This window comes from Molossus molossus, unplaced genomic scaffold (assembly GCF_014108415.1).
Source record: "Molossus molossus isolate mMolMol1 unplaced genomic scaffold, mMolMol1.p scaffold_m16_p_15, whole genome shotgun sequence".
In the NCBI taxonomy this organism is placed as follows: Eukaryota; Metazoa; Chordata; class Mammalia; order Chiroptera; family Molossidae; genus Molossus; species Molossus molossus.
Window position 1 is genome coordinate 50,479,432 of NW_023425350.1, and position 12,743 is coordinate 50,492,174.

Below are 12,743 nucleotides of genomic sequence, written 5' to 3' on the forward strand. Positions count from 1 at the left end.
CTCTAAAATCAATAAAGAAAAAAAATTTTTTTAAAAAATCTCAAAGAACCAAGTGAAAATCATGGAACAGAAAAATACATATTGGCAGAAATGGGATTAATGAACTTAAAAAACAAATTAATATAAATGATCTAAACTTAAAGAGAGAAATGGAAAGGATTAGGAGGTGGGGAGTGAACCAGGTCTGTAATTTGTGGGATAATACCAAGTGACCAAATGTATGTGTACTTGAAATATCAAACATGGTATTCCACAAGCAGATCCAAGAAGCTCAGAGAATTCCAAACAGGACAAATACAATGAAAATATCACCTAACTACATCATTGTCAAATTTCTGAAAACCAGAATAGAGATCATCTTAAAACCAATCAAGGGAAGGAGAAAAGACATGTTATAAATGGAGGAATAACAGTGAATGCCATTTATTTTTCATCAGAAGAAATACATGCAATCCAGAAGATGAAAGATTAATATCTTTGGGAAATAAAGTCAATTTAGAACTTCATATCTAGAGAAAATATTCTTAAAACTGAAGGCAAGATTAAACATTTTCAGAGCCCTGGCCAGTTTGGCTCAGTGGTTGAGCGTCGGCCTGTGGACCAGAGAGTCCCGGGTTCGGTTCTCACTAAGGGCAGATACCACACACACACACACAAAAATTTCAGAGGGGGGAAAAAATCCCTAAGAGAATCATCACCAACACATCTGCACTACACGAAAATAAATGCTAAAGGATTTATTCAGGCTGAAGGAAAATGATAACAGGTATAAACTAGATCTACAAAAAATAGGAAGAGTAACAAATGAGAAATATTTTCTGAATTTCATTAAAACAAATAATAACACTGTTTTGAAGTTTATTAATATATGACAGCCATAGCACAAGGATGAGAAGGGATTATGTGAAAGTATAATATTAAAGCTTTTCTCCATTATATGAGAAGTGTTATAACACAGTAAACCCTCTATTTTGCAGAACTTGATTTAACAAACTCCAGATTTAATGGACAAAATTTCCAGTCCATATGTCCTATGTGAAAATTAACAAACACCCTGCTAATTTAAAAATGCTTTTAACCAAGATCTGCTTATAAATAAATTAACAGGCTGGGTTTTTTTTGTTTTTGTTTTTGCTTTTTTGGGTTTTTTTTTTTGGTTATTCAGTTATTTTTAACAAATTTTAGCAAACAGAGCAGATGTTGGAAAAAACGCTGTAATTTTGCCAACATAAGTAAATATTACATATCTACAACTATAGTCTACATATTTAAATCTAAGAGTCACCGCTCATCAACAATGTTCAAAGAATGATTAGCCCGTGATCACAGCACATGGAGCCCAGTGACTGGTTCTGTTGTCATGTGGCATGACCTTCTGCAGCAGTTTTAACATGAGCCAGCCAATGTTCCCACGTGCACTAAGCCACGCCCCAGCCATGTGCATTTGTTTACTCACAGTGACTGGTGAACACAGGCATTTACTAGACCTATTCAGTGTAAATTTAAAATTACTATAATACATACAGAAAACTTTTCTGTGAAATTAAACTTTTCACATGTACTTTAATTACACAAATGTGTCTACATAAATAAAAACAAGTAAACTAATTTGTCAATTTTTTAATATACTCATTCAGAAAACCTACTTTATTGTACAGACTTTTGGCTAGAACAAATATTCTCCCTGCCCCCAATTAGTCCGTTATATCAAGATTTTACTGTATTAACTTATGGTAGTCTATGATAAAATTAGGATGAATATTGTAATCCATAAAGGAACTGCTAAAATGGAACCAAAGTGAGGATGTTACTATAGGTCCTACAGTTAAAAGATAATAAAGAGATATTATGAATAACTTTATAGAAATAAATTTAACAATTACCACGAAAATGAATAAATACCTCTGCATGTTACTGTATATAAATTATACCTCACTTAAATATATATATATATAGAGAGAGTGCTCATACAACTCAACAAAAGGAAAATGAAGAACCCAATTAAAAAATGGGCAGAGGAACTAAATAGACACCTCTCCAAACAGGACATACAAATGACTAAGAGACATATGAAGAAATGCTCAACATCACTAATCATCTGAGAGATGCAAATTAAAACAACAATGAGGTATCACCTCACACCTGTCAGAATGGCCGCCATCAACAAATCATCAAACAAGTGTTGGCGAGGGTGTGGAGAAAAGGGGACTCTAGTACACTGCTGGTGGGAATGCAGACTGGTGCAGCCACTATGGAAAACAATGTGGTGTTACCTCAAAAAATTAAAAATTGAACTTCCATTTGACCCAGTGATCCCACTTCTAGGAATATACCCTAAGAAGCTGAAACACCAATCAGAAAGAATATATATACCCCCATGTTCATAGCAGCACTATTTACAATAGCTAAGATCTGGAAACAGCCCAAGTGTCCATCAGTAGACGAATGGATAAAAGAACATTGGTACATATACACAATGGAGTACTGTGCAGCTGTAAGAAAGATCTCTTATCCTTTGAGACAACATGGAGGGACCTGGAAAGTATCATCCTAAGCGAAACAAGCCAAAGAGAAAGACAAGTATCATATGATCTCACTTATTTGTGGAATATAAGGAACATAAGAGTCTGAGGAATGGGGTAGTCCCAGAGACATGGAAGTGGGGTACAGACTGAGAATCCCCAGAAGAGGGGGTGGTGGGAGGAGGGAAGAGATAAACCACAGAACTTATATGCATGTATGCATGAACAATGGACTTGGACAACAAAGCTGGGGAGGGAGGAGGAGGGAGGGGGAGTCGGGGGGGGAGGAGAAACATCTGTAACAAAAATTAATTAATTAATAAAATGGGAAAAATAAATAAATACATAAAAATGGAGAAAAAAATTTTCCCAACTTATGTATCAGTGAACTCTCCTGCCAAAATATATATATATTGCCCTGGACAGGTGCCTGAGTTGGTTGGAGCATCATCCCATACACCCAAAGGTTGCAGGGTTGATTCCCAGTCAGGGCACATACCTGGATTTTGGGTTCAATCACCAGTCAGGATGTGTGCAGGAGACAACTAATTGATGTTTCTCTTTCACATGAATGTCTCTCTCTTTCTCTCTCCCTTCCTCTCTTTCTAAAATTTATAAATATATTCTCGGGTGAGGACACAAAAATATATATAGACAGAAAATGACCATTGGTTCAACATGTATCTTCATGTCATTAATTACATACATTGTAAACAAATGATTATGGTGGGTTGTGGAATTTCATGACTCTAAAAATAGCCGCAATGTGTCTTTAATTAATTATGTTTTTCTGGTATGTTCACTCCATGTTTTTGGTAAGCAACAGTAGAGTGGGAAGGCCATCTGGAAATGTGAATGCGGCATTAGTGGTAATAAGTAGTGATGTGTGTTTACTATATAAGTTGAGGCTGCAAAGGCAACAATGGCAGGGCATTTGAGAAAAGTCCAATTCCACAGAAGCTCTTTTATTGGAGGCAAGAAGTAAATAATGCAAAGCTGATGTTGGGTTATTTGAGGGGGATGGTGGAGGCTGTTTTTATAGACTGAAAATGTGGTAGATATTGCAAAAACCCCAAGGAGGATTTTGCAGTAGGAGCATCACCAGGATACTTGGGATAAATGTTTATTGAAGTACTTCTTGACTTGCTTATGTGTGTTCGTCCTTTCATGTTTTCATTAGCAAATGTCAAAATGTCGCAACGCAACTGGAATCCCAAGAGTAATCTTCATGAAGTGCAGAAAAATTCCCAGGGCCAACAAAAAGTCCAGCAGACACTGTCCCACTTCTCCCCTCCCCCCATCTCTACAAACCAGACTAGTGTTGAATGCATAGTGCATGCTCAATAAATAGCTGTGGAAATGGATGAATGGAGTAATCATTCGGTCAACAACATATCACCTACTCTAGGCCCATAATTAAGTGCTGCAGGGGTTGCAAAAGGAACAAAAGACATGTGGCCTGAGAACCCTTAACGTCTAGTAAAAACACTGGCAGACATGTGAAACCACCAAAGAAAACAGGAGACTTTAATAGCAGCCTGTCTTCATGGGATTCCCGGTCTCTCACTTCCCAGGAAGATAACATTTCATTTGGTAACAACCAAGTCCTCAGAGAGGTTCTTATCACCCTCTTTAACAGATCTTTCTCCCAATTTTCTTCCATTTCTAAGACAGCATTAAAAAAAAAAAAAAAGCCCTTATTAATAGTTTTCTTGTCCCAGAATTAAAATGGACCCACCATACCCATCTGTTTCGTTTGCTTCAGTGTTGTGGGTGCGTAGAGAAGGAGCGGGGGCCATAAGTTGCTTGATCTTTGGAGAAGTAAGGGTGGTATCTGGGAGGCTGTGATCACTGCTTGGGACTAGTGAGTTTATATCTTGCCAGACACAAAGCATCAAGGATAAGGACAGTTTCCAAACCAGCCTTTGCTTGTTCTAGTACCAAAAAAATAGAAAGCTCAAGAATATACTTGTAAAGAAAAGGAAACAGGCTTAGAGAAAACACCCCGGTTCCCAGACTTTATTTGGCAGGGAAAGACTACAGTGAAGCCAAGGAACCGTTTCCATTCCCCTAATATGCCTTTTTTAACCCTCTTTTTTAAGCTTCAGTCTTAACGAAATATTCCAATTTTAGTGTTACCAATATATCCCAGACCTCACGAGTCCATGAGTAAAGAGTTAGACCACATTTACTTTTTTTTTTACATTTACCTTTAATGTCCAATCTCCTCCTACCTGAGTAGCTCCCTCCCGCTTAGAGTCCCCCAGTTATTCTGAAGGTTCCATGTTACCACTTCGGTGTGCTCAAGAATAAACCCTGCTTTTCCTATCCAGCTTCACCCTCTTATCCCAGCATCACCCTCATGCCACCTTGTGACTGCCATTACCCTCATGAAATTGCCCACGTGCAGGACGAAGCTGCCCTCTGCCAGATGACTGCCAGTGCCAACCTCTGCCCTCCCAACAGTGGCCCTGGTGGAGGACACTGCTCTTTTCTTTACGCTTCCTTCAGATGTGTGCCCCGTTTCATTACCAAACAACAGGGTGGAAATGAAACTATGCCTTTTGATGGGCTTTATTGAAATATGGGGTAATGTAGAGAAGTACAACACAGTCCTGGTCAGTTTGGCTCAGCGGTTGAGCGTCGGCCTGTGGACCAGAGAGTCCCGGGTTCGGTTCCCACTAGGGGCATGTACCACACAAAAAAAAAAAAGAAGAAGAAGAAGTACAACACAGAGAATGGTTTATAACCACCCCATGGGCACAGACCTAAGGTCAATCACCAGGTCAGTTCCTGCCTTGCCTCCCTCCACATGGCCAGTGGGCTAATCCCTGCCCCTAAGGTTAACCTAACAGTGGAAACATCAGATGCCCCCCTCTTACATCTTCAGTAAATATTTGTTGATTGTCTAAAATGTTACAGATACTACAGTAGACACAGAAGGTATTATGGAGACCAAAACAGACGTGGCCCAGCTCTCGTGGAGCTTAAAGTCTGGAACTGGGGGGAAAAAACCTAAACAAATAACTACATAACCAAATGTTATTAAATGTCCCAAGTGCTGTGAAGCAAAAGTTGTGGAATTTAATGAGGACATCTAATCGAGGGAGCTCATTTGAATTGGGGAAGTCAAATAAGGTTTCTTGGAGCAATTGACATCTAAGTTGGGACTGAAGGCTGGGTAAGAATCAGCCCAGTGAAGGGCAAGGCAAAAAGTCTCCCTGGTCCCCACACGGCAGTGACTGCGGATGGGAAGGTCTGTTGAGGAGTGTGGGAAAACCAGCAGGGCTCAAGTGCAGAGAGCAGGGGTGGTGCCAATGCGGCTGTCAGGGGGCGGAGGGCCATCCCATGTAGACACAAGACGACCAGGGCGAGGATTTGGGATTTTATCCCAAGTATAACTGGTTGCTAATGGAGGGTTTTGAGCAAAGCAGTGAATGAATGGTATGCTTTAATAAGTATTTTTAAAACATTTCAACAGCCATGTGGAGAATGAATGGGAGAAGGTGGTCGAAAGACAGCCATTGACTTTCCCAGTGGTCTAAGCAAGAGGCGATGGTGGCTCAGATCATGGCGTTGGCAGAAGAGATAGAGAAGTTTCATGATGTGTTTAGAGGAGAACTTGTGGAATGTGATGATAGACTATGTAGGGGAGCATAAGGAGAGAAGAGGGTCAAGGAAGGCTTCCAGTTTTTGATGTGGTCTGATATCTGGGCACTGATAAGACAAACAATAGTCAGTATATTTCCCAAAGTCTGAATTGCCTGGCCTTCACTATTCCACCGGAGAAGCATCAGTAGCCCAGGACAAGGGCAGGCTCACATTAATCCCTTTTCAGTTTGTGTTTTAAACCCTCCAATAGCCTGGCTATCCAGCTCACCCATGGCTACCCCATTGTGTCAGTTTTAACAAAGGTTCATTTTGCATTAGACTTCCTCCCCCAGTAATTGCCAGAATAGACCAGCAATACATTTCATTCATCCATTCAGAGAGAAACAGTTTGTCACGGTGATGGAGAGCAGGGCCTCCACGTTCAGCTCCCACCTCCGTCACTTAGTCCTTGAGGGGCTTTGGGCAAGTCCCTTAGCCTCTCTGTGGCTCCGTTTCCTTCTCTGTGGAATGGAAATAACAGCATTATCTATGAAAAAGAGCGATCATAAAGCATAAGTGAATTAATTGTGTGGGTGTATTTCGAACAGAGTTTGGCACACTTTAAGTACTCAGAGGGTGTTAGAAATTGCTCTTGCTCTCACTAATTCAAGTGCCATGGAAAACCTCCCCAGCACTGTTGTATGCTAGGAGGCTGCTTGGTAGAGTAGAAAGCCTTTCTGAGTCGGACAGATCTGAGTTCAAGTCTCTGATCTACCTAACCTCTCTGAACCCCAATGGTCTCACCTACAATCTGAGGACAACATTACCCACCTTGAGCAGTTATTGCAGGGGTAAAAACAAAGCTTTGAGTGGGACCTTGTACATGGTGGATGCCTAATAAATTTTAGGTTCCTTCCCTACTCAAAAGAAGCTTCCCTTCCTAATTTAAATAGTGCACCTCCACCCTCTGCCACTAAAGAGACCCCAGTGAGAGGAAGGTAATTTCCAACTTTTCGTAGGCTTACAGTTTATGAATAAGGCTAATGTATTTTTAGAAATTACACTTCTTGCCCTTTTGACAGAGTATGGGGCTATTTGAAAGATAGGAACACATCTTACATCCCAGAAATAATGGTCCACAAAGACTCCATTTGATCCCCAGACCGTTTATGTTTCCCACTTTCGGGCAGACCCTTGCCTAACGCCATAACCCACTTCCCCTTCCTGCCCCAAGGCCACCCTGAGCAACCAGAGTAAGAAAACACAGGCGTCAGCCCACAGAAAACACTCTTGGTTGTCCTGGAAAGCATAGATTGCCTAGACTTTTGTTTTCAAAGCTGCCTACACGGTTTCCTTTGGCACAACTGTGCGGGTGGCAGAGTTCACTCCGGACGCCTGCCCCTCCCCCCTGTGGTCCTTGTGGTGGCCTTACCCTGGCTTCTTCGTACTCGCCTCTTTCTGGTTCACGAGAGCTGTTGCATCTTGATATAAAGGTGCGTAAGGTGCCTAAATGCATAATGTATTACAAAGACTTTCCCTCTGACAGGCTTTTGAGGAACCATTGGGGCAATATAGACTATTTACAGGGATAAGCAAAAGACTAATGCATATGACTATCAAGTGCACAGTAAAAAATTGCTCTAATATGACTAACAAGGTGTCTTTGGATTTCAGAGAACAGATTCGTCAAGGCCTCGAAGAACTTCAGAAGGTCCTGCCAGGAGGAGACACTTACATGCATGAAGGATTTGAAAGGGTAACTTTAAAACAATTTTCAACTCCAAATATAAAGTGTGACACAGAAACATCAATGTAAGGAGGGCTGATGAGATAAGGCACATGTATTAAGGGAACTGAAGAACACCCGGTGGCAAGATAGTAAAAGAATGTTTCCCGTAAACTTGTACGCCAATAATGCTCTCCAAAGGAACTGAAGAAATTCTTTTGCTCCTTCCCTGACACTGATGAAAGGTTTGTTAGTTAATGCTGGCACCCAAGAGGCATGCCGCATGCATGTTCTCGCCCTTTTCAAGGTCACCTTTTCTACATGTTGCTCCAGTGATTGAGACAGAATGTCAGTGACTTCAGTCTTAAGGAAAACAAGTCCCAGTTCATGAGAAGTAAGACATTGATCCATGTTCACAAGTATGTTAGTTAAATGTCAGGGTAACTTTAGATGAAGGTCATCATTGATATTTGTGTGAAGCATGGGTAGATTACATGAAGAATCAAGACTGAGCCCTGGCTGTGTAGCCAACACCAGAGCCCACTGCCCAGTATGGGGTTTGGAGTAGCAAACAGTGGTTGTGTGTCTAAAGGCTTTTTCATGTGTCTTCCAGGCCAGCGAGCAGATTTATTATGAAAACAGTCAAGGTAAGACTATATTATAAATTATTTAACTTTTTCTGAGTTTGCTTCTTTAAAAAATGCTTAGTAATTTTATGTTTCATAAGACATATTTAATATTGCCTAGCATCCTTGGACATACACTCATCACTAGGAAGGAACACATAACAAGATAACATGTACCAGCTTCAATTCTACTATCCTGTTGATGTCAAAAAAAGTGATATAAAACTAATTAGGTCCCCTTAGGAGTTATAGTCTGCAATGCCCATGAACAATTTTGCATGTTGAATTCATTAAATTAGTAAATACTTGGATGGGTTAGTAAAGGCTTGGATTTTTAACGCCTGATTTAATTTTCTCGTCCTTCTCTGGGCTGCAAGCCCCTTCACCCCTTCATTACTGTGATTTGATATGATGCTAAGATTAAGATACCAGTTGATTTTGAAATTCCCTTCATTTAAATGAAAAAAGTACAAAAAATGTACTTAATAGAGTGCCTAGCACATACAACTAATTTTTATTATTATTATTGTTATTTTGGCTATTATTACTATTACTATAGTGTCTTATGAATAACATTTCTTTATCTGAGGCAGATCTCTTTCAAAACATTCAATATTGCACTGGGGACTTTTCTCCCAGGCCTGTAGAGGTGTCCACTTCTGATTTCACTCTAAACTACGACAAATAAAACAGATCCAATATCAACATCAACACTTTTTTGATATATTTCAACCATCAGCAATGTTACCAGAAGCCCAAAAGTCACTGGAAGAATTCTGGTAGGTTTTGCCAACTCCACCTGCTATAATGCAGTCAGCTTGTAGACCATGGTGACTATTACTCTTTGCCCAGCTCTTCAAGGGTGGTGCATGTGGTCAAGTCCAGCACGTGAGAAAGACCCCTGAGCAGCCTAGGTGGTAGAGCTTCTTCCCAGGCCTTGGTGACAGTCCCGTGGACTAGGCCTAGCTACTCCTAGCTATCAGTCCAGAAACCATTTCACCGGGTTTGGCCCAGAAACAAAACCTATTCTCCCCCTAGAGTCTGTCTCTGCATTCTCCTTAAGCTGGAATTGCCTCCAGTCCCGAAAGAAAAGTTGCTGATTCTCACAATATTGACCTCAGGTGGTTGAGCTTTAAGAGATGGATTCTCAGAGCTGAGAGAGGGTTTCCCTTGGTGCGGCAGGATGGACTGAGTGGGTCTGTGTTGTGTTGAGCAGGATACAGGACAGCCAGCGTCATCATTGCTCTGACTGATGGAGAACTCCAAGAACATCTCTTTTTCTATTCAGAGAGGGAGGTAAGCAACGGTCTGACCCGTGTCTGTCTAAATAGACATGGAAAAGGTCTTCTTCCTTTTGAAATGGGATGCAATCTTTCTACTTGGCCAAAATGATAGCTGCTCTTGGCTTAAAAACAAACAAAAAAACCTGGCTAAACTATGTTAAAAAATAATAATAATAATTTATTTATTTTATAGTGAATCTTCATGTCTTATACATGACAGATATTTTTCTCCTTTTAAAATATTTCTATATTATTTGGGGGGGGGGAATAAAAAATATTTACCATGCCTTTATTGAAAGCACTGTATTTCTAATAGTTTTAAAACGCTATATATCATTGTTAAGCAAAAACATTTTTTTTTCTGAAATTTTCCTCATATTTTCTACTAAAAACAGGAGAGGAAAGAATTACTTGAAATATGTAGGATCCAACCTTGGCAGAATATATTAATCATTGAGATTCTCACTCTAAGAACCAAAGTTGAATATTAATTGGAGGAAAAGTACATTGTAATCTGTCCTCTGATATTTCTTTTTCCTTTTCTTTGCGTTCTCATAAAATACTCCTCAAAGCAAGTAAAAGAATGCTCTCTAAATGGAACTTTCAGTTTGTATAAGATTCAGAAAAAGGGGGCTTATTCAAAAGTTAAAAAGTACTAATTTATGTTTAGGAAACCCTTTCCTTTTAAGTTTTAGATGTGAGAGCTCTAAATGACCCAAGAAAACCAGTTAACCATGGGGATGTATCAAAGCCTCATTAGTAACAAAGGCTTGCTCAGGTCAAGTTAGAAAGAAACACAATAAGGAAAAAGACAGGCAGTGAGGGAGGGAGACTCTGGCCTGTGGAGAGGAGTTAATCCGAGCATTACACTTACCTCAAGCTCTGGACTAGTATTTAATTTAAATGTAGCTCCCTCCACAAGCAAGAAGTGTATTGAATTCATTCATTCACTCCGTGTTGACTGGGAGCTTGGCATGTGCTGGGCCCTTTGTTGGACTCTAGGGACACAGAGGTGAGGAAGAGACAGTTGCTGCCCTCATGGGCCTTAGCCTGTCATAATGTTCAGCTTGTTGGAGCCTCTGCTGGCAAAGGGCATGAGAAAATTATGTAGGTGAGCACATTACTCCCCCCACCACTAACTAGTACAGAGGCGAATTCACAGTGGGAAACACACAGTAAATATGACAGGCACTCCCTGAGCATTCGGGAAGTGATATAAGTTCTATACTCTCAAGCTGAAGCTATGAAATGGGAATGCAAAATGACTTATCTGGGTGCCAAACAACAGTCAAATAAAGTAAAAACCCTAATAAGGAAATAACTGAATATAAAATAAATGATCGTTGTCAGATGCTTAAAATAAGGGTTAGTAGACAAGAATTTTAGGTATGGCACATGCAAACTTGGGAAAATATTTGGAGTGCCAACACCAATAGAAAGAGAGTTTCTAAGAAAGGAAGACAGAACTCAAGATATATAAAGAAAATGAACCCTTCCATTTTTAATAATTCTATATAAAGCCCAACTGGAGGGAAAGTGTCACAGAAATTGTCACAGATAAGGCTGGGGCTAGACTGTGTCTAAAAGTTTGTTTTATCCTGAAAACCTCAAGAAATATTTCTAACATGAAGGAAAAAATATATATGTTTCTGTGCCTTCTAAATTTCAGTATTAGTCACAAGTGGATTTGAGTCCTGACAAGGGGTGGGACACAATTCAAATCAGCATGCACATATTGAGCACCCACTCTATCTTTACTCTCAATTATTTATTAAAGAGCTACTGTATATATCAAGGATTTCCCATTGTTGTTTTCTATTCTGAAATATAGGATAACCTGGAAATCAGTTATTAGAGCCTCTCATAGATCAAATATTAAAATCAAGCCAAAGCCTGGATGTTGTTTTTATGTTGCCTTCTCAATACTTAATTGTAGAAAAGGTTATGGATTCACTTACTCAGTTATGGACCATAATTCCCACACCATTAAATCAGGGTGTTCTACGGCAGTGAAAATAGCTTTATTCACAAAGGGTACTGACATCTATGAGCATCTGTACCATCCTAGACCTTGTGTGAGGAGTTCTGCATTTATTATCTCATTTAATCCCCATCACACTTTCCAGAGCAAAGCCGAGTGTCAGACCCCGGTGTATCAGGTTCCAAATACCACATCTTTCCTTTATACCATGCTGCCATTACACAGGAAGAAAAGATTTGCAAAAAAAAAAAAAAAAAAAATCATCAGAGCAATAGAAAAGATAATCATTTCCCCAGAATTCTTAATATGACTTACCTTCGCCTTCGGTGTTCCTTTCCTCCCCTCGTCTTTTAAAGGCTCTATTTCTGTGGCTCTTTCTCAGCACTTCCCACTAGACTAAGCACTCCCCCCACGTCCATCGTGCACTGGAAGGGAGCGTTCACTGCAGTATAAGCTCTTTGAGGACAGGGATTGCCTTCTCCACTGTGGTATCTGACACAATGAATACCCCCTCGTTATAGTTCGTCTGGCTAATGCAGAAAGAGTATGTTTGCCACTGCTCTCTCCCTATGTCTTTTCTTTCATTGTCCCAGGCTAACAGATCTCGAGACCTTGGAGCAATTGTTTACTGCGTTGGTGTGAAGGATTTCAATGAAACACAGGTATGATCACGGATTTCCTCCAGTTTGAGAGCATAGCAAGTTTGTGAATGATTCAGTACAGAGGGTGCATCAGCAACATAAATACCCCTTCGAGAGACTATTTTTCCAGAAATGCTAAGCAGGAAGGGAATTACTGGATGATTAAGGAATGTGAAGCCATTTGCTGATGCACTTGGGGGCCTTTAACACAGACCATCCAAGCAGCATCTGCCTTGGTTGCCTTTCTTGGTAGATGCTCAATTGCCAAGGTGTCAAAACAGATCTGAATTAACTTGGAAAATGTGTCCTGTTTTTGTTTTGTTTTTTACTGTAATGAATCTTTTAAAATAAATATATGTATATTGCATAGCAA

General features: G+C 40.0%; 1 protein-coding gene across 1 annotated transcript in view; it reads left to right on the plus strand.

The window, feature by feature from the left end:
* The window catches only part of ANTXR1 (ANTXR cell adhesion molecule 1), a 228,112-nt gene that overhangs the window by 44,403 nt on the left and 170,966 nt on the right, over positions 1-12,743 (plus strand). The window contains exons 4-7 of the mRNA XM_036263300.1: positions 7,788-7,869; positions 8,453-8,486; positions 9,682-9,761; positions 12,323-12,391. Coding sequence (XP_036119193.1) covers positions 7,788-7,869; positions 8,453-8,486; positions 9,682-9,761; positions 12,323-12,391 — 265 coding nt within the window. The remainder of the gene's footprint in view (positions 1-7,787; positions 7,870-8,452; positions 8,487-9,681; positions 9,762-12,322; positions 12,392-12,743) is intronic.